The sequence below is a fragment of the Agelaius phoeniceus genome, chromosome 1 (assembly GCF_051311805.1).
Source record: "Agelaius phoeniceus isolate bAgePho1 chromosome 1, bAgePho1.hap1, whole genome shotgun sequence".
NCBI lineage: Eukaryota > Metazoa > Chordata > Aves > Passeriformes > Icteridae > Agelaius > Agelaius phoeniceus.
The window spans coordinates 21,838,984-21,860,105 of record NC_135265.1 but is presented as its reverse complement, the minus strand read 5'-3'; the positions used below and the strand labels follow the sequence as shown (position 1 = coordinate 21,860,105).

At 40.5% G+C, this 21,122-nt stretch overlaps 2 protein-coding genes across 3 annotated transcripts; one reads left to right on the top strand and one right to left on the bottom strand.

Moving 5' to 3' along the window:
* Positions 1 to 5: 5 nt before the first annotated feature.
* OLAH (oleoyl-ACP hydrolase) lies at positions 6 to 12,436 on the top strand. 2 transcript variants are annotated; one of them, XM_077174607.1, is made up of 8 exons: positions 23 to 141; positions 764 to 962; positions 6,629 to 6,760; positions 8,403 to 8,541; positions 9,129 to 9,228; positions 10,290 to 10,459; positions 11,366 to 11,451; positions 11,701 to 12,436. In XM_077174607.1, the coding sequence occupies exons 3-8, from the start codon at positions 6,631 to 6,633 to the stop codon at positions 11,829 to 11,831; spliced, it is 756 nt and encodes a 251-aa protein (XP_077030722.1). In that variant the 5' UTR covers positions 23 to 141; positions 764 to 962; positions 6,629 to 6,630; the 3' UTR covers positions 11,832 to 12,436. The 2 variants fall into 2 exon arrangements, with proteins under 2 accessions (XP_054493255.2, XP_077030722.1); XM_054637280.2 differs by lacking the exon at positions 764 to 962 and having other exon boundaries at positions 6 to 141.
* On the bottom strand, positions 12,191 to 20,883 carry ACBD7 (acyl-CoA binding domain containing 7). The gene is made up of 4 exons (XM_054637293.2): positions 20,595 to 20,883; positions 12,723 to 12,840; positions 12,557 to 12,619; positions 12,191 to 12,470 (listed from the first exon to the last, which is right to left on the bottom strand). The coding sequence occupies exons 1-4, from the start codon at positions 20,604 to 20,606 to the stop codon at positions 12,397 to 12,399; spliced, it is 267 nt and encodes an 88-aa protein (XP_054493268.1). The 5' UTR covers positions 20,607 to 20,883; the 3' UTR covers positions 12,191 to 12,396.
* Between the last annotated feature and the right edge of the window lie 239 nt (positions 20,884 to 21,122).

The window sequence follows — 21,122 nt, the reverse complement described above, 5'->3', positions numbered from 1 at the left end:
AAAAAGGCAGCGTGAAGTAGGGCAGAGGTGCTGACGCCCTCGGGGGCAGACGGGTTCGGCAGACGGACCTGGGCGGTCGCCACTGTGTGAAGTTTGTAAGGGCAAGTGCCGGTCTGCGCCTGGGAGAGGGTAACTCTGGACGTACGTACAGACTGGGGAACGAGAGGCTAGAGACCTTATTTCCATCGACCTGGGGTTCGTGGTTGATGGAAAATTGAATATAAATCAGCAGTGCCCTGGCTGGCAGGAGGGCCCGCCATGTCCTGGGGGGCATCAGGCCCAGCATCACCAGCCGGCAAGGGAGGGGATTGTCCTGCTCTGCTCTGGGGCGGCCTCACCTCCAGTGCTGGGGGCAGTTCTGGGTGCTACAATACGAAAAAGACATTTGAGAGCTTCCAAAGGAGACTATGAAAATAGTCAAGGGTCTAGAGGGGAAGCCACTTGAGGAGCGGCTGAGATCCCTTGATCTGTTCAGCCTGGGGGAGACCTCACTGCAGTTACAGCTCCATCATGAGGGGAAGGAGAGGGGCAGACACTGATCTCTGTGGTGAACAGTGACAGGAAACAAGGGAAGGGCCTGAGGTTGTGTCAGGAGAGGTTTAGGCTGGATGTTAGGAAAAGGTTTTTACCCAGAGAGTGATTGGGCACTGGAGCAGGTTCCCCAGAAACCTGGTCACAGCACCAAGCCTGCCAGAATTCAAGAAGCATTTGGAAGATGCTCTCATGGAGGCACATGGAGTGATTCTTGGGATGTCCTGCATAGGATCAGGAGTTGGACTTCAGTGATCCTTAGAACTCAGTATCAGTGACATGGGGAGAAAGCACACCTGGGGCTCCACTGGAGGCAGGGGCTCTTCACAGCTGCTGTCCCTCATGGGCTGTGCCCTTAACTCCTGTGGTGTCCTTAGCAGAACTGGGACCAGATGCAAGCCCTGGCTGGCCCAGGGGACTCCTCACCCAGGGTAAGTGGCCCAGCAGTGGGTGGGTGGGCAGTGGCACAGAAATCTGCAAGGGTGTTTCTGTGGAGCAGGTCTGGGCTGATGGGTTTCTGTGCTACCTGTTAAAATGTTATGTGGGACAAATGCTTGTGGGATGACTTGCAGTTCCACAGGAGTAAGCAGTAGCCAGAGTGATTGGGAGGCACTGGGAGCACTCCACACACTGGAGCAAACATTCCACCCCTGGTGAAGCACTACTTGTACTGGGGAGGGCATGTGAGGCCCAGTGTAGTACACAAGCCCTACAAGGAACAACTGAGGGGGCTGGGGTTGTTTAACCTGGAGAAGAGGAGACTCAGAGGTGACCTTGTCACTCTCAACAACTTCCTGAAAGGTGGTTGTGGTCAAGTGGGGGTCAGTCTCTTCCTCCAGACAATGCTGACAGAGCTACAGGATGCCATCTTAAGCTGTGCCAAGGGAAATACAGGTTGGATATTAGGAAAAGATTTATACAGAAAGGGTGATAAAGTATTGGAATGGTTTGCCTGGAGAGGTGGAGTCATCATCTCTGGATGTGCTTAAAAAAAGACTGGATGTGGCACTTGGAGCCATGGTTTAGTTAAGATGTTAGGGCTGGGTTGGACTAGATGATCTCAATGGTCTCTTCCAACCTAGTGATTCTGTGACTTCTTTCCTCTTTGCATCTGCAGCAGTGGCACCTTCTGTTTGTTTTTGGTACTCTCTGTCTTTGCCAAAATGGCTTCCCATTACCCACTGCTGTGGTTTAACTCCAGCCAGCAACCAAGCCCCATGCAACAACTGCTCGCCCACTCGCCTACCAGTGGGATCAGGGAGAGGATCAGATGAGTAAAAGTTAGAAGTCTTGTGGGTTGGGAAAGCAAAAGCTGCACAGAAAAGCAAATCAAAACAAGGAATGAATTTGTTATTTCCCATGGTCAGGTGTTCAGCCACCCCAAGGAAAGTAGAGCTCTGTCACGTGCAACAACTGCTTGGGAAGACAAACACCCATCACTTAAAATGTCCCCCCATTCCACCTTGTTCCCTCCACTTTATATACTGACCTCTTCCTGAAGCCTGTAGTGCTGCATGGGGTTGTTTTGACCCAAGAGCAAGACTCAGCACTTGGTCTTCTTGACTCTCATACCATTGGTCTTGGACCATTGATCCACCCAGTCCAGATGCCTCTGCAGAGCCTTCCTGACACACATCAACCTCCCACCCTACTTGATGTTGTCTGAGAATTTACCAAGGGGTGTACTCAATCCCCTCATCCAGATTATCAGTACAGATACTAAACAGCAGGTTGCAATCTCCCAGTTCATTTTTTCCCTTGAAATGGTAATTATCTTTCCACATTAATGCCTTTCCTCTTGATTGTTGAACTACTTGCCTAGTGCCATCCTGTTGTCGTTATAATGCTAAGGTTCTATATTGCTAGGATTTTGTACCTCCTTGATGGTTCTTGTAGGCAGCTCCTCTAGGCACTCCTCACAGCAGCCAAGTGACTCTAGTTCCCCTTAACCCACCAATCCACTCTTTTATAACACGCTTCTTATTGGCTACAGCTGTGGCCTGTTAAAATCAGGCCTGCTTCTAATCCTTAATAATTGGCTCAGCTGCAACTCTTCAGGGGAATAAGATTACATTCTACACCACCTTCATTTACCCATACTGTATCCCCTTACACCATCCCTGTGTGCCTGCCTTTCTCTCCAGTTTTATCTCTCTTACCTTTCACAGTTCAACTCTATGGACTGCTTTAGAGCTCTTCCTCTCAATTGAATGATTTCCTCAAACATCTGAGCAAAGGTTAGGTGGTCTTACCATAGCAGAACTAGGATGACAGCAGCAGTAGAAAAGAAGGGGGGATTATACTGCTCCTTGTGTTTGTTTTTGAAACATCCACATGGTCTGTGTATTTGGCAGTTTCAATGTCCTGGAAGGTCCAAGTAGTAAAGTCCATTTTGGGAATGCATGTTGTGTGACTTTAATATTTATTTCAATAATTTTACATTAGGGATGCTTTGAGCTTATCAGATGCAAGTGTTCCAAAAATAAGTTTCTCTGTAATAATGTCCTAGATTTTTTTTCAAGAAGAAGTAAAGGGATGAGTAAACAGCTTTCTGGAGGACATGATTTCAGTTGGTAATGACACAATTTTTTTTTCATCAGCAGCTTGTAGATGGTAACAATGGAATTAACCAATTCCAAATATAGTGTGCTAAAAATGTAACCTTGAGAGACATATTATTGGGAAAAATATGATTAATAAGATGGGTATGCTCCATACTTTTTTTGCCATTAATTTATAGCATCTAGATATAAAGACAAAGAATTTCCTGAAGTCTTTTTTTTTCAAGAAGCAAACATCAGTATTTTTTTTCAACTCAGGAGCTACTGAGCTCCCACTTTTTTTTCCCTGTGGTTTATGCATTTTGCTGTCTCTTAAATGGAAGATCACAAGGCTGCTTTTGCTGAGTAAGAAAACTTTTAGGGATATAAATCTGCAAACCTCAGAAATATGTAATAAATATTACAGTGCATGTAACAGATGTGTTTTCTCTCTAACTGGACACTTCTTTTCATAAACCTGTAATTTTCCAGAAAGTTTAAATGCCTACCCTGAAAAACATATTTTTAAACTTTTTAAAAGGATTATTTGAATAATGAATGTAGCCAAATGTGTGGTGATACAGTAATATGTAAGGTACTGATACAGATGCAGAAATAAAAAAATTTACCTGTTACAATGTTTAGAACACTGAGACATTGGTGTCTATCATTTATACAAACTGGGTTTCTCTTGTGAAGATAAAATCAGTAGAGGATTACATTGCCTAACTGTCCTACAGCCTGACAGCTCTGTTATTACAGGATTGCAAATACCAAGTGGTCAATGCCCAGCCAGGTGTCTCAGATACAAGCCTAGCTGTAAGCAATCCAGCAGCCTTGATAACAGACTCCATACCTACCATGAAGTTGATCATTTGACTCCCAGGCTCACTATTCCACTTCTGTGCTTATTGCTGGGGGGTGAATGGACTACCTTAAATCTAAATTTTATGAGTAGTCTTGGATCTACTTGCCACCCTGGCTTCCAGAACCTGCAAACAAGGGGTTAACTCATGTGAGTGCAAATGACACAGGTCTGCTGTGTAGGGTTTGCAAGTTCCTGGATACCTGAGAGGCCTCTTAGGTCCTGGACTGCCCTACTGGCAAGTACCACACTCCTGCAGTTCACAAAGACTTCTTCTATGGATTTTTAAACTCTGTGCTATAGGATATATTTTCCTTGGGGAAATATCTTGCAGCCCTGTGCTGCAAGCACTTGTGTTTCTTTACCTTTGGCTTTCTGTTCCCTGCAGGGTGGGGCTGTTGGTCCACTTGTCCTAGCAGCTGGTCAGTGTGGAAGCAGTTTTGTTGTCACTTGTTTTCAGTTGTGCTTTTCAATTAATACTTGTCCACCTACTATAAGGTGATGCCATGACAATAAATAAACCTCATGTAAAAAGTTCGTCATGCCCTGAAAGCCTGTCTAAAAAACATGTTTGAAAAATAATCCAGAATTTCTTTGGTAATGGACCACCTCTGGGTCCATTTTTAATTCTGTTGTATTAGAAGGATATTGAAATACTGAAGTGAGCGTGGCACAGTCCCTTGTGATTGTGACTGGAGTGGGTGGTGTAGAGGAGACTCTGAGATAATTGGTTTTGTCTCAAGAAGGGAGTGCCAAATGAAGATGTCTTCACCTGCCTAATAGAAGGATGGGCAGGGCCAGGCTCTTCTTGGCTGTACTCAGCAAAAAGAGAGAAGACTTCTGGATACAAGGGACAACAAGCACATGGATAGAAAAGTATCCTCACTATGAGCTGTGATTGAACATGGTTACCAAGGGAGATTGTAGAGTCTCCATCCTTGGAGATACCCAACACCTAGCGAGAGAAGATTTGAACTATGTGATCTCTAGAAGTCCCCTTCAGCCTAAGTTGTTCTGTGATTTAAATGATGGCTCTTTTACTCTCTTATACAGCTATCTATCAAACTAGAATTTTATTTTCAGCTTATTCTAAATGTGAAGAGAAAAAAGCCAGGCTATACTTTCTTAAAATCCAGTGGATTTTCTTTTTTTTCACTGACTGAGCCATTTCTTTGCTGATAGTTCAAGAAATAAACATTCTTTTGTTTGTGAACACTCTAAAGTAGATTTTTCTGACATTAATTCATCAGATCACGCATCAAACAAAATTTATAGGGCATAAAATAAAAGCTTATTTCTCTTTAAAAGCTTACAATCTAGGAAAATCCTGATTTTGCAGAAGAATTCTTATGTATCCTCTCTTTGTTATAACAGGGTCAAAGTTAGATCTCAGGTATAAGGCCAATAGGTGGAAGTAGATGAAAATATAAAGACAGTTTGGAAATAATAATCAATTTTTTAAAATTGCTGTCTTGTCTTGTAAAAAATGGGGAAAAAGACATTTCCCTAATCAAATATGCTTCGATTTAAAATAAATTGAGATTCAGCTGTACTCCAAAGAAGATTATGTATTCATGTAATAGTTCTTTCTTGTTTGTGGCCTTTTTTTGTGAATGAAAATTAGATTGGCTGTAGGTATCTTTCAAACCACTAAGACAGACTCTGCAGGTTGTTTCAGAGACAGTTGTAAAATAATCCTTAAAGGCAAATTACTCCATTAGGTTAGCACAGATGTGTCATTTTTATCCAAACTTTGGGGCTGTATATGTAATACCAGCATGCACCTGTCCAGCTGGATGAAGTGTGTGAAAGCTTCCAAAAAGGTCATAAAAGGCTCCTTTTGTTTTCAACAGGAGGATGGTGAGACTGATGTAGGTGAAAACTAAACTACAGGATTAGTTTACAGCTTGATAAACAATGTGCTCTTACTACATAGCTAAGGAGTGCTAGTGCTGAGTAAAAGATTGGGGTAGAGCATCATGCTCCAAGGGGAAGGGACAGATTGTCTCATCAGCAGCATGATCAGACACTGCTGGTGATGAGTCTGCATCTCAGTTACAGCTCTGACTTAGGTTACTCTCTGAGCCACTAAAACCAAAAAAGGGATTCATTCTTCATGCATCAGATAGTGGAGCTGTGCAACTCATTGCAAGAGGATGTCATGGATGCCAGCTGTTCAAGGGGAGACTGGAAAAATGCATGAAAGAGTAATTAATAGATGTTTTATATATATAAAGAAATGACATCCTACTGTGGCTTTGACATCTATTTTACCACTGTGATACATTGAACTAGGTGGTCCTTATGTTTTCTAGGTTCTTCAGATGGACCTTTTATTTTTGTGTATATCCTAAAAGCCTATGTTTTTAAATGGTCTTCCTTAAATCCCTTAACAATTTATTTTGCTGCTTGTAATGTTTGTTGTGGTCAGTGACTGAGCAAATATTAACTAAGGGTATTGCCAATACTATTCTACCATCATTTATAAAAGCAGAACTGTTTTAGAGTGTTGCAGGAAGATTATCTCATATCTAGCAGATAGTTGTTGTAACACAAGCAGTTTTGATGACAGACTATTGCACCCTGTTGTTTCAATTTAGATTTAATTCACTCTAATTTTCCTATATCTGAGGAGTCTTGTTCTAGAATGATGGTGGGTTTTTTTGTTGTTTTTGTTTTGGTTTTTTTTAAGAGATGGAAAAGCTGGTTGCTTGTGTACAAAAAAAGCCAGATGCTCTTTGTAGACTGATTTGCTTTCCATGGGCTGGAAGTGGAACTTCACAACTTGCTCAGTGGGGGAGACTCTTCGATGACTCAATTGAAGGTTAGTCATTTTGTAGCTGCAGTAGAAGTTAAGCAATTCTGAAATACACATTAGCCAAAATTTTTAAATGGAATATAATAGTCTTGAAAGCACCACAATCTTTACCCAATGTGTCTTCTCCAGAAAGGAAGGAACTAGCATTTATTAGGAACTAGCATTTCCACTAGGCTACATTTTCTGTACCACCTTGAATCAAATTATATTTGATTGGGTGAAAAATTATATCCTCAGAGCTACAATTCACAAGAGTATAATATGCTTGACTGCTTCAGAAACTACTGGTATGATTCAGAAACAGAACTACACTGAATATTGTTGATAAGCCAGTCTTCAGCAAGGTTAAGAGTGAAGATATGAGAACTATTTTTAATTTTGAGAGGCTACAGAGTATCTCTTATCCAGTGTTTGTACTTCTTGTATCAAAACTGAAATTTAATCTGTGAATTTTATAACTGTGAAATGATGTTTAGTTACACTATGAAGTAATTCTTATTGCTCACAAGATATATCAGCACTAAAAAAATCCATTGCTTGACCTATTTGAAGAGGAACCAAGGCCATTTTCCAAACCTTCCACAAAGAAAAAAACAATTTCATATTCATGAGCATTGCCATTGCAGTTTTACCAGTCCTCTAAATGCAAGTATATTTTCTGGTAAGCTCTTGCATGTTGAATCTTCCTTGAAATTAGGGGAAAAAACAAAAAAAGAAGAAAGAAAAAGTTTTTTTCCACTGGAACTACTTCCAAGAAAGTTACTAAGGAAATGGCCTAGGACCAACTGCAGACGCAGACGAATAAAGTCAGGGCACAGCATGTTCTTTCAGGGATGGTTTCTGCAGAAAGTATAGAAGATGCAAACTTTTCTGTACTGGTATCTATGGTATTAGGTTGTGGTTTAGTCTCTCTCTTCTAGAACAGTCTGTCTCTTTGTGTCTGACCCATTACTTCTACATAACTAGCAGTATGCATGATGTCAAGGAGATATGAAAAAAAATCAACATTTTTTTTCTGATCTATTCATTCCTTACTTTCACTAAACAGTGAGAGGAAAATCCTCAATTTTGAAAGGAAAATAGTAAAAGCATGTAAATTTCCTTCTCTATAAATATAAATAACTATAAATGTAACTATAAATACAAGCATCCACCAATTTGCACTATGATTCCACATTTTCCAATGTGCAGTGCTGAGAGCTGACAAAGAAGAAAACGGATTGTACAACTCTAATATAGTTTCACTTACTAATGCTGCCCTTGAAAGGATATATTTACACAACCCTCAAACTTACTATTATTGAAATTAATGAATTTGTGGTTGTTAGTAAAACTTATAACAATAAATTTGCTTTCAAATCTCAGCTGAAATCAGGATCTGGTGGATTCTGACCCAAGGCATTTAGCAATCAGATCAGCAGGAGGGGCAACATTTGAGACTAAAGGAAGGGTGAAACCTAATCTCTTGCAGGATTAAATCACAGTAGCAGCAATAGCAAGCAAGTGCACAGGATCAACTCTAAGAAGGAGTAATTAAAATAGTATGTATATTCTGCAGAATAATAAAAAACTTAATTAAAATTATTTTACTGTATGTATTTGAAATAGCTATAATTCTTTTCCCTCCCTTCCTTCACCTCTTCTGCAGTGTTCTGTATAAGGCTTCCTGGAAGAGAAACTCGTCTTGAAGAGCCTTTTGCAAAAGACATGACAAGTGTAGTTAATGAAATTACAAGTGTTTTGTTAAAAGAATTGAAAGAAAAACCATTTGCATTTTTTGGTCACAGGTAAAAATATATACATTTTTAGATACCCTGGTGAAAGAGCTTCTATTGCTGAGCTCTAGGAGTAGAGAGTTACTTGTTTTTATTTGCAAAACCTTTAGGAAAAATATGCTTCCGCAAGGATGTTCTGTGAAGTCATCCTAAAACATGCAGTTGCTCTCAAAGACTCTGGTTATTTATTTATACCTTCAGGTGCAACATCTGAGCATGTCTTTCAAATCAATTATAATTGCATTTATTGTTAATATTTGTGCTAGTGCTTGATCTATATGAATGCAGAGGGTGAACCATTCATGAAACACAGATTTTAAAGATTGTTGGGTCCCAAGTATTCAAAATAACTGTTCTTATTGAAAATTAAGGAGACTATTAAAAGAAAGAGAATATGAAAAGGCCTTATTTGCAAAATTAGACTGTGTAGGAATATACTTCATGTCAATAAAGTAATATCATTATAATCTGCTTGTCATATACCATTTCAGCAGTTGTTCAAGATAGCCAGTTAGCACTGAAATTAAAATTATGTTTATATTTTCCAGGTTTTATGTACATTTTTACTTACTTTGCTTTAATTTCTTGTTTTGCTGCAGTTTTGGAACTTACATGAGTTTTGCCGTTGCACTTCATCTGAAAAAAAAGTACGGACTGGAGCCAGTCCATCTTTTCATGTCAGCAGCACATTCCCCAAATGTAAGCTACAGAATCATTAACATTATGAAACAGAACCATAAATTAGCTACTAAGAGTAAGAATAATATTTTACAGTATGGTATGCAGAGTAGTTTTAATTTTAAAAAAATCAGCATTTCTTCAGAATCTATGAAGTGAAAAGTGTTCTGAGGTTGATGCAGAATGCATAATATTCACTGCTGCTATCCTTAGCCTTGGGAGAACAATCTCCTTAAACTAATGCTGCAACTAATTAATGCTTAAACTAACTAATCCTTAAACAAAACTTTTTTGAATATTCTGTTATTTAGTATGGCCACTGGCTTAACACTCAAAAATAATCAAACCAAAATTCTAAGTGTAATGTGTGAAGTGTAATGTGTAATCTGTGAAGTGACTGTCTTGACCAAGTCTTTCATAAACCTGCTGCATCAGCCCTGAATACATTTGTCCAATTTTTTTCTCTCTCCTCATTCTTTGTAGGATTTTTTCTGTTTGTAGTTTTTTCTGAGGTTCTGCTGGTTCTGCTAGTCTTTCTCAGAAAAACAGTAGTGAAGTGGCATTTTTCCAGTCCATTTTCCCTGTCCTCAGTTAGCATTTGCTATTTGTGTTCTTCACTTTTTAAGGCTTCATTTTCTTCATACTCAGTCCTGAGCATGAGCTAGTGATTCATGGAAGCAATTGTTATTCCCACAAATTTCCATAATCAGTTGGTCTCTTCAGTCCTACATTAGCCAGGTTTATGTCCAGTGCTAGGTTTTTCTTTCTCTTAGATTATTTTACTAGTTGTATTTCAATAGTAAGAGTCAAGCTTGAACAAAATAATATTAACAGTTATTTCTCTTATTTGAAACTTATTTGTATAAGTTTCAGAAGTGGCTTGGCTCACTCATAGTTTATAATTTCAGTAAGCACAGTCTACTAACCTTTTCATGAAGTGTTCTCTGTGAATGTTAAACAAATCAGCCATCATATTCTGGAGATGGAAAATTATTGTACTTTTTACTAAAATAATTTTAATGAAAAAGTTATTCCAAGTATATTATATACAACATCTGATCTGCTTTGTTTGGTACTGACAGTCTGCAGCATATCTTGCTGTCCAAAGCATAGTCCTACCTGATGGACACAATGACCTTCTTGCAATTATGGAGATTCTAGGAGGAAATTTTGAGCTTCCACTTGATAAAGACCTTTGGAGAGATACGGCGCTTACTTTCAAAGAAGACGCCAAACTTTTTCAGACGTGTTCGTAAGTTTTACAACTTTGTATTACTTCTGTATTTGTATTTTACATTTTTATTGCTGTCTGATCATCTTAAGTTTCCTTTTTTTCTTTCTTAGTAACTTGTTCTCATTTCTGTTATAAAAAGAATAAGAAGCAGTAAACATAGTTTTTTTTCCTTTGAGTGCTTTTCTATTTGTTTTCTGGTATTTAATCCCTAGATGAAACACTGCTTACTGCAGCAACCACAGCTGTTACTACCTTAGTGAACCTGTCATGGAAGAATTACAGTTCTACCTACCATCTAAAGTTAGCAGCTACTAAAAGGGAATATTCTCGTGTCTTTTATTGTTCTCTGAGGTTTACAACCTCAGCTCATCATGCTTCAGGAACACTGCATTCAGCCTCCAGATCCAAGGTCCTCTAGCCTAACCAGAACAAAGAATTCCTGTGTTCTGGGCACCCAGACAGCAACCGGCTTCCTGTGTCCCAACTGCTCTCCCCACTGGACGTTACATGACAGCTCATGTAGCCAAGTGGTTAAGCTTCTTACCTTGGCAAAAACAAGGACACTCTTGGATGTGGGACCCATTTTAGTCTTAGGAATCTGACGCTGAAAGATGCTGAAATGTTAGAACTTGTATATAAGTAGGTAACATTATTTATTGTAGGTGAGAATTTTTATTGCAGATTGAAGCTCTTTTTTTTGCCTAACTATTGGGTCATTCTTTCTTTACAATTTTATATCTAACTGAAGTAGGGTAAGGAGCTAAGAAACTTCCAGAGTATTTTCTTCTCCTGATGTTCTGTATAATCTAACTCCTGAAATTTGTTACGTTTTGGAGAAGAACAAAAAACCTTTTTTGTATGTGGAAGCAAATTCCAAATATACGTATCTTATGGAATGTTTTATGACTACTTTTATGTTCACAGATTTGAGAAGACAGAAATGAATAGCCCCTTCTCCTGTGATATTACCTACTTTTGTGGGTCTGATGATAAAATATATGATGCAAAAGGTACTTTTCTTAAATGGTTTTCCTCTTATACTTACACATTTTCTTGTTGTATTACACCCATTAATTAGAGTTTTCTAGAGTCTACCTCCTTCTTAAAGGAAACAAATCAACAGAGCAGTTTCGATATATGAACCAAAAAGTTGATATGGGATTTAAAATAATTATTAAATTATAGCTTTGAAATAGTTATACAAAATGATCACAATAGTTGACATTTCTTTAAATATCTTTTTTAAATATCTTTTTTAGGTTGGCAAGAGCTAACGAGTGGAGATACTTCCTTTTATGAGCTTCCTGGAGATCACCTTTATCTGCTGAGACCCTCTAATGAAAGCTTCTTGATAAAACACATGACAAGAAGCATAGAAAATGGTCTATGAGTATTTCTCTCAATTTTAATAGCAGAATGTGTAAGGTTAGTCCACAGCAATTTGTAATAAATCACTTCTTTCTCTACATTGCAGTTATGCCTCAAAGTTGTTCTCTTCCTCTGTAATCCTTTATAAGGGGGTGTTTTCCTGATGTTTTGAAAACAAACATTGGCTTTGGGTCTTAAAAAAGGTTTCATCTTTTCCTTCTTCTCTTACATGTGTACAAACTCTTCACTTTATTCCATAACCCTGTTTGCAAAAAAATTATGTCTATGTTATTTTACTGTTAGAGCTTCTTTTTGTCTGCTCCTGTCAAAATGCTAAATATAATTTAATACCCACAAAAATCCATAATTCTCACAGAAAGCTTCATTTATTCAGTTCAAATTTATTTAGATTAATATACAAGCTAGAAATAGATTATATATGTAAATACCCTTTACAGTCAAACAGCTTATGCTTAGAAGATATTAGTGTCAGACCTCACTGAGGAGTTAGTATTGCATTTTTCTCAACAGAGTTAGTTCATTAGCTACTGAAGAGTTAAGTATTAGTGGGAATTATTTTGAATATTCTAGATCCCATATTTTTCTACCATTGCTCTTGCTTTAGAGATATAGGCATTCATGGCATCCTCCTTTGATAAACCTGCAAAGGAAAGTAGGAGTCATTATCTTTCTCATTTGTCATCCTATAAACTTGACTACAGGATGTAAATTTAATTGGTGTAACACCTTTTTTCAGGTTCCATGCCTCCCATTTGGCTTTGCCTTTCAAATCTAGCATTCCTGGACATTCTGTCAAAATAAATGCATAGCTTTGGTTATCATGCAGATTTACATCACATTAGATTGATTTTATCAAGATATGTGAGTAAATATGAAGTATATATAGTAATACCAATATTAATATCTCCAACAGTAGCCTGTTTGTAGAATCCATATAGTTCCTTCAGTTCTTCATCAGTTGGTCTTGTTTTTAATTTTTTTACATCTTCTGCAGCACCATCAAAGTCAGCCTGATGAAAGAACAGAAAGGGTTCTCCTCTCAAGGGGTGTTCTTAAAACATGAGTTATATGACACACAGTAGTATCATTAGATATTCTCAATGACTCACTTGAGTTTAGAAATCAGACAAGGCTTCTTCCCATGAAAGAAGCTTCATAAATGTGTACATTGTTAGAAAGGGATATAGGGTTGTATGGTTGATAGGGGCAGCCTCCACAATTTATGTGGTGTATATGTCTTTTACAGTCACACTGCAGGTATGAAGCCATTCACTGAACTTTACATCCCATAGTAATCTCTGAATTGTTTTGACCCTGCCTACACTGTGTTGGCTCAATTGGTGGAGCTCAAATCCCCTCTGAGTGGTACTGCCCAATTCACCCTCCATTTCCTCTGCTCTGCTGACTGGGAAGTAGGTGATCAACAGCTGGCACAGAGGTACCTCATGGAGATGAGCTACTGCAGGACCACCTTCCACAGCCATCTCTGAAATACAGGAGAGCACCAGAGTAAAGTGTAAATTTACTCCTTTCATCACTGTGAATCACACACATCAACCTGAGGCTGTAGCCATTCTCGCTATAAAGCAGGTCTCAGGCTAAGGTTTGGAGTTCTGTTTCATGCCCAGAACATTTCAGAGAGAGACAGATTTTGTATAGTGACTACAGACCCATCAGGATACCACACTACTCGATTGAAGACTGATACAAGCACTTTAATATGCTATATGCTGGTTTCAACAATTATTTTAGCTTTTGAGTTGGATCTGCTTTTATAGAAGCATTTACAGAAGCACAGTATATCCTGCACAAATACTTAAAATGTACAAAACCAGGGTATTGGTTTTGTATGGCCTGGGTTTTGGTAGTTGGGGCTGGGGGGGGCTACAAGGGTGGCTTCCATGAGAAGCTGCCAGAAGCTTCCAACATGTCCAGCGGAGCCAATTCCTGATGGCTCCAAAGATGGATGTGCTGCTGGGCAAGGCCAGGCCGATGAGAAATGGTGGTAACACCTCTGTGCTAACAGATTTAAGGAGGAAAATAAACAAGGAGTGGTTGCACATTTGTAACTACGGCCAGAGAAGAGCAGAGCGAGACCGTGAGAGGAGCAGCCCTGCAGACACCGAGGGCAGCGCAGGAGGGGCAGGAGCTGCTCCAGGCGCCGGGGCCGAGATTCCCCTCAGGCCGTGGGGCAGGCAGGGGGCAGCAGCTGTGCCCCTGCAGCCCATGGAGGCCACGGGGATGCAGGGATCCACCACAGCCCCTGCGGGAGCCCCAGGCCCGAGCACGTGGATGCCTGGGAGGAGGCTGTGATCCTGTGGGAGACTCCTGGAGAGGGGCCCCGCTCCCAGGCTGGAGCAGCCTGTCCTTGAAGGACTGCACTCCGTGGAGGAGTGACCCACACTGCAGCAGCCTGGGGAGGGCTGCTCCCCATGGGATGGACTCACACTGCAGCAGCCTGGGGAGGGCTGTTCCCCATGGGATGGACTCACACTGCAGCAGCCTGGGGAGGGCTGCTCCCCATGGGATGGACTCACACTGCAGCAGCCTGGGGAGGGCTGTTCCCCATGGGATGGACTCACACTGCAGCAGCCTGGGGAGGGCTGTTCCCCATGGGATGGACTCACACTGCAGCAGCCTGGGGAGGGCTGTTCCCCTTGGGATGGACTCACACTGCAGCAGCCTGGGGAGGGCTGTTCCCCATGGGATGGACTCACACTGCAGCAGTCACAGGGAGGGCTGTTCCCCATGGGATGGACTCACACTGCAGCAGTCACAGGGAGCTGCTGCTCGTGAGATGAGCTCACATTGGAGAGGTTCACAGAGAACTGTCTCCTGTGCCACCCCACGGTGCAGCAGGGGAATGACTCCTCTCCCTGAGCAGCAGGAGAAGCCATGGATCACGAACTGACCACAACCCCCATTCCCTGTCCCCTTGCACTGCTGGGGTAGGGGGTAGAGCTGAGAAGGGAGGAAGGTGTTTATAAGGGCTTATTTCACTTCTCATTATCCTGCTCTGATTTTGTTAGAAATAAATTCAGTTTATGTCTCTAAGTTGAGCCTGTTTTGCCCTCAATGGTATTTGATGAGCAATCTCTCTCCTGGTTCTTAACTCATGAACCGTTTGTTAAAACATTTTCTCTCCTCTGTCTAGCTGCAGGAGAGTGACTGAGTGGCTTTGGTGGGTACTGGCATTTAGCCAGCATCAAGATACTACTTCAGCTTAAAAGTTTGTGTAAAAGTCAGCAATGATTTCAGCATGTCTACTGTGGCTCTGTTTACATCACTGAGATCCTGGCATTACCTCAGAAGTCTGCACTGTGCTTCTTTATACCACCTTTCCCTTTAGTTACAGAAAAGATTTGATTTTTTTTTAAAAGAAAACCTAATGCATGTTTATCTCCTTAATTGATGCCTTTCTCCTTGGCAAGTGACTGTTCTGGGTCAGTCAGGTGATGGAAATAAGCAAATATGAATGAGAGCTAGGTTCACCACTGCATTCTGTATTTAAACAGAGAGAAACTACAAGAGAAAGGTTATTTCTTTTTTTTAAATTTAAGAAGGAAAAATGAGTAGTAATTTAATTAGAGAGTGATGTTCAAGCATCTTTCCTCACAGAAAGGCCCCTCCCTGGAATCATGAAACTACATATTCACTGACCTAAGGACATGCCAGCTGGTGGCTGCAGGAGGCAGGAGCAGCAGGCAAAACAGGGTAATAAGGACAGGTAGCTGGGTGCACTGCAGCTTCCTGCACAGAAACTTGGCCACTCTACCACCAAGTGAGTCACCTCTGCCTCCTGAGATGGAATTCACTTTTTATTTTGGTCTGGAAATTTAGTTTGGCTAATGAGATTTGCCAGACACAAACTTTTGAGGAATTTCTGATTTTTTGCAAATTTTGAATTGCTGTATGAAACCCACAAAGGGAAAGCACAAGCCTTCTAAGAACAGAAGTGCTCGCCACAGGAGGATGTACATCTGGAACAGCAGTGTTGCAACAAGGAACAGCAGGCAGAGAGGTGCATTTAAAAGGAATGTTTAAAAAAAAATCATGATGTGTGATTTAAAAGGCATTCTAGCTCCCTGCAAAACAGCAATTAAATCTTGACTATTCTTTAAACTGCAGCTGTAAATTCACAGGACATTAGATGGAAAGGATTCATGCTGACAATACACATCTCTAGGTCTGTGAGTTCATAGCACCCTCGAAGTGAAATGAAAAGACCAAACTCCTGCAGCAATGCAGATGCTTTTTAACAAATAATCTTTCAACTCAGTGAGAACCTTAATGTTTGCATAAATGACAAGCAGAAGTGTCTGGGAGATTCCCACCAAGGCCTCCCAGAACCAAATGCCCAGTAGTGGAGGGAAGAGTACAGAGAAGAATTGGTGCGCTAAAATTGAAAATTACTGTTTTAAGTTTGAGAAATGCTGCTGTTCTATTTTGAATATAACAATTCTTCTGAGAATTAGGCAGATTCCAATTGTCATTTGTCTTTTTAAAGATCTGACACTTGGTCATTCAATAAAGTATATGATCTGGCAGTTTCTGCACTAAATTCTAGATTAAATTAATTCCAACTTATATTTTTAAATCTAGAACTTTATATACTGAAACATGTAATTACTTATGTAGTTTGCTCCTGTTTTAGTAAATATAATTCTCAATGTTACTAAAATGCAACTATACCATAGAACCACAGAAGAACATGAAGATTTAAGTCCAACCTTTTGTGTCTGATTTCTTTTAAGAACACTGTCGATTAATTTTTTTTACCAACCAAACATTTGAGAATGCTGCAAAACAAATACAGGATTTTTCTAGAATAAAAAAACCAAAAGGCTCAGAATATGTTCATATGTTATGTATATATGTTATTTGTAATTTAGATAAACCAAAATTGTGTCCTCTAGACTACATATAAAAGCTGAATCAAGAGTGGTAAAATGGCTTCACAGTACCCCTTCTCAGGTTTTTTTTTCAGTAATATTAATATTTGCTTTCATGAAAGTATTGAAATTTTAATTTTTCTTCTTATGCTGTATTGTCTCTTGGTCTCCTTCTGCACAGCAATGGTACCTGGATTTGCTACGATCACCTGACATACCTCAACAAGTTCAGATGTTAAGCTCAGTTTTAATTTTTCACCAAAAATTGCTGAGACCATAGTAAGTAATTAAATAACACAATTCTTCCTTTCAGCAGCAAACCCAGAATGGTGAACCCATGTGTTTGGGGCCAGGAAGTCACACCAGCACAGGCAGAGAATTTGGGGTTTGGGGCAGAAGCACCTTGCCCTGTGTCTTAGGCACAGCATGAGTGCTTCAGCCTGGGAGCAGGGAGGGGACAGACACACTGCCACAAACAGGAGTCTGAACTCACAGTCCCTGTGAGACTCTCATGGGGCTTTATTTGACAGTCAGGTGCCTTATCCTTCCATGAACACAGGCCTGTTCCACTTTGTGCTCACCTCGGGGTAGAGGCAGGGACATGGGGAAGGCAGAGGAGCTCACAGGCTCTGAATTGACATCCCAGCCTGCCCTGGGTCACTGCAGCCGTGCCACGCTGCCGTGCAGTGCTCCAGGCACTGCAGCATCAGCATGAGGGCGTTTTGGACTGGGGTAGCAAGGCAGCTCTAATGACACAAAAACTCCTGTGCACTAACAACAGTGTTTGTAGTAGATGTACAGTATTTATAATGGAGAAGCATTTAACGAGGGGAAACAAAATTAGCAATGCAAACTACCACCAAGGAATTAAAAATAGTGGTTCAAAGAAACTGGAACTGTACATATTTGATGCTCCTCAAAGCAAAGCATTTAAAGTCACACTATTGGTACAGATGTATAAAAGGGATGGACATTCACTTACGAAAATAAATGTGATGACCTACTACTCAAGGGTTTTTTATAGTTACAATTTTATTAAAATAAATATTTCATTATTAATCCAAATATCAGAAATGTGACATTCTTGACTATAACTATGACTGACTCCTCCATCACAGACATCTCTTCATATTATCCAAATTTGCATAGAGGTGCAAACAATAGTAGGACTCTGTTAATTGTAAGATTTAAAATTTGTATCAATAATAAACCATAACTAGGTTGCCACATTGTTTAAAGTTTAAATAAGTTACAACTGCATGTGAGTTTGTGCCAGCACTGATGTACAAGGACCATTCAGATCTGTGGAAATCTTTCACAAGTCTGGAATTGTTTTCTGATCTAAACTTCTGTCCTGGTTTTGTCTGGGGTATAGTTAATTTTCTCTCTAGTACCTGTGCAGTGCAGTGTTTTGGATGCAGGATGAGAATAATGTTGGTAACACTGGTGTTTTGGTTGTTGCTGAGTAGTGCTTGCACTGAGCCGAGGACTTTTCAGTATCTCATGCCCTGAACACGAGGAGCTGCACAAGAATCTGGGTAAAGGGGGGGAACACCTCTGGGACAGCTGAACAAACTGGCCAAAGGGATATTCCACACCACAGAACATCCATACCCAGGGCAGAAACTGGGAGGAGCTGGCCAAGAGTTGGCCACTGATTACTGCTCAGGGATGGGCTCAGCCTTGGTCACTGGGTAGTGAGCACTTGTGTTGTGCATCATGTGCTTCTCCAGGGTTTAACTGCACATGTACTCTCTCTCTCTCTCTTTTTCTCTCTCTCTCTCAATACTATTATCACAGTATTATATTTTACTCACTTTAAAAATCATTAAACTATTCTTATCTCAGCCCATGAGTTTTTGCTTCCTCCCCCTTCTCCTCACTGCCAATTCTCCTCCCCATCCCACTGTAGGTGAAGCAGGTGAGCAAGTGACTGCATGGTATTTATTTGCTGGGTAGTGTTAAACCATGACAACGTCACAGTAAGAATGAACCAGAAGCCCTGTTCAATTGTACAAGACAAAAGATAAAAAGTTAAGGAAACCATTAAGTTAACCACCTTATTTTCCTATAATTTTATTCTATTTGCATCTAGAGGCGAGTATCACAAGATAGTTTAAAGATTTGCAAAGGCATATCTTACAGAGCAAGAAAGGTGCAGAAATGAAATTAAATACTAAATCTTTTGTTCTTTATCCTCCTCTAGCCAATCATTCTGCACAGACTGTTGCTTAGGATTTGCCTGCTTACACAACATGCTTATGAGCAGCCTGTAAAAATATAATTTTCTCTTAATCATGTGCCGATAAAATTCCCTTTAACTCCTCAAATAAAAAGCATAAAAATATATACAGACATAAACATATACATGTGCCTTAAAGATAAAAGCACAAATTATCAGACCATTATCACACACTGTCTTTTTGTGAAGAAAAAAGCTTGAATGAATTCTTCATTTATAGTAGAATATTTTACCACTTTGCAAAACTTAAAAATATTTTACAGCCTCACTAAAGAGAACATTATTTTATTCATTTGTCCTCATTCCCATAGAGCTAGAATCAGTAAATTTATGGATATGATTGGTAACTGTCAACCAAACCAATGTGGACAGACAAGGTCTATAATGTCTAATGCAGAATGCATATGGCATCTTAAAATTTCAACTCCTGATTTTTATGCTTAAGTGTAACTGTATGCAGCTATGGAACAGCATATCATACTGCCTTCAGCTCCTTTTTATCATAATTTATGGCTCATTGCTTAAATCATCAGGCTAACAAATTCACTTGCTAGACTGAGTTCAAGGCAGAATAAAACAAGCTGATTTTTCAGCAATTATTAATTATGCAAAGGTAGTGTTATGTTTGGGATTTGGCAGTTTTGACCCACCTAAGAAAGAGATTTCTTCTTAGCTGTAACACAGCACAATGAAACCTCTGTGCTATTCAGCATAATTGCAGCTCAGAAGAAAATTGCTAAGCTGCTGGCAATGCACTCCCTGCATCTAGGTCAGAGCATTGTGCTGCTCACTCTGTGCAAAATGCACACTAACTAAGCTGAGGCAGACATAATGAGACAGGGATAGAAGAGCTTGCAAATCTTGAAAGTGAAAGGGATAATAGGGAAGCCTAAAGAAGAAAATCAGCTTAATCTATCAGGACATGGCCAAGACAAGGGAAGTATTCATAGTTTCCCACAAAGGTAGGAGGCTAAAAGCCAGCAATGAAGATAATTTCCTCAACAGCTATTTAAAGCTGCAATCAGAGAGTACATAAAAAGAAGCACTCTGTCTAGCTAGAAGGTAAGTAGAAGCTCTCCTACCAAAACACAAACCTATCAAAATGTAGCAGTCCAAAGATGCATGCACCCTAAAAAATCCGCACAACTTATTTAAAAATTATTTACGCTTCCCAAATGCGCATATAGCACTGTCTCAGTGTTAGAAGTTTCCCTCCTCCTTTAACAGCTCCAATCAACCAGCTAGATCCTAAAAAAATAAGTATGTACCTGCCTTTCCATGTCTAACTCAGTCCTAGCAAACTCAGATGCACGTCTGAAGAAACGTAATTCATGCATACTCTGAAAAGGTAAAATTACATGACCCATGAAAAAAAAAGAAAATCCAAAATATTACATGACCCATGAAACAGTTCAAATTAACCAGCTTGCTTCTCATCCTCCACTTGTGAAAAGTAATGCACTATTTAACCTCCAAGGGTTCAGGCAGATTTCCCTTGCCACAAGGTAACCTTGATTCCGCAGTAAAAATCTTTACGCGGCAGAAATACCACAGTCTCCATCACGGCATCACACAGACGCACAGCGCATCCCTGTCCTCCCTCTGTCTCCCCAGATGCAGAATTGCGTACCTGAAGAGTCATGATGCTGCGGGGAAGCGCAGGGAACGGCCTCGCTCCTTCTCCTTGTGGCGGGGACGCGGCGCTTCTGCCAGTCGGCGGCGGCGGCGCTGGGACGGTGCCGTGAGCTCAGCCCGGCAGCACACGGGGGGGACTCGCTGCCGCCGCGCCCCTCGGCTGCCGCCGCGACAACCAGCGGGACCGGGAAGGGGCGGCGGGCAGGGAGCGCTAAGCCCCCGTGGCTTCCGCTGAAAGCCTGAGCTCCAGCCACACCACTGAGGATTAGGCTGCCAGGCTGAGAGCAGAGAGATTCCCAAGCCGTTTGTTTGACAAAGGAATTTCTTGAGTGATTTGAAGTGCAACCAGTCCAGTTACTGGAAATGTTCCTTCTGCCGCAGTCCCTGCCCATGTCCATGTCCAGCCAGCCTGGGACCTCGCACCCTTCAGCTGCAGCTCTGAAAAACACGAGGGTCATCTCAAGGATGCCTCACACAAGTGGCTACACACACAAAATACACTGTGAATGCTGATTTTCAATTT

Bases quoted from the DNA above. Each gene is read 5' to 3' on its own strand.
- OLAH (XM_054637280.2), top strand. From the start codon at position 6,631: ATGGAAAAGCTGGTTGCTTGTGTACAAAAAAAGCCAGATGCTCTTTGT. The intron at 9,229-10,289 runs GTAAGCTACAGA...TGGTACTGACAG, and splicing joins CAGCAGCACATTCCCCAAAT to TCTGCAGCATATCTTGCTGT. The intron at 10,460-11,365 runs GTAAGTTTTACA...TTATGTTCACAG, and splicing joins AAACTTTTTCAGACGTGTTC to ATTTGAGAAGACAGAAATGA.
- ACBD7 (XM_054637293.2), bottom strand. The intron at 12,620-12,722 runs GTATTACTATAT...TTATTTTGACAG, and splicing joins TGTTGGAGATATTAATATTG to AATGTCCAGGAATGCTAGAT. The intron at 12,471-12,556 runs GTGTTACACCAA...TTTCCTTTGCAG, and splicing joins GGCATGGAACCTGAAAAAAG to GTTTATCAAAGGAGGATGCC.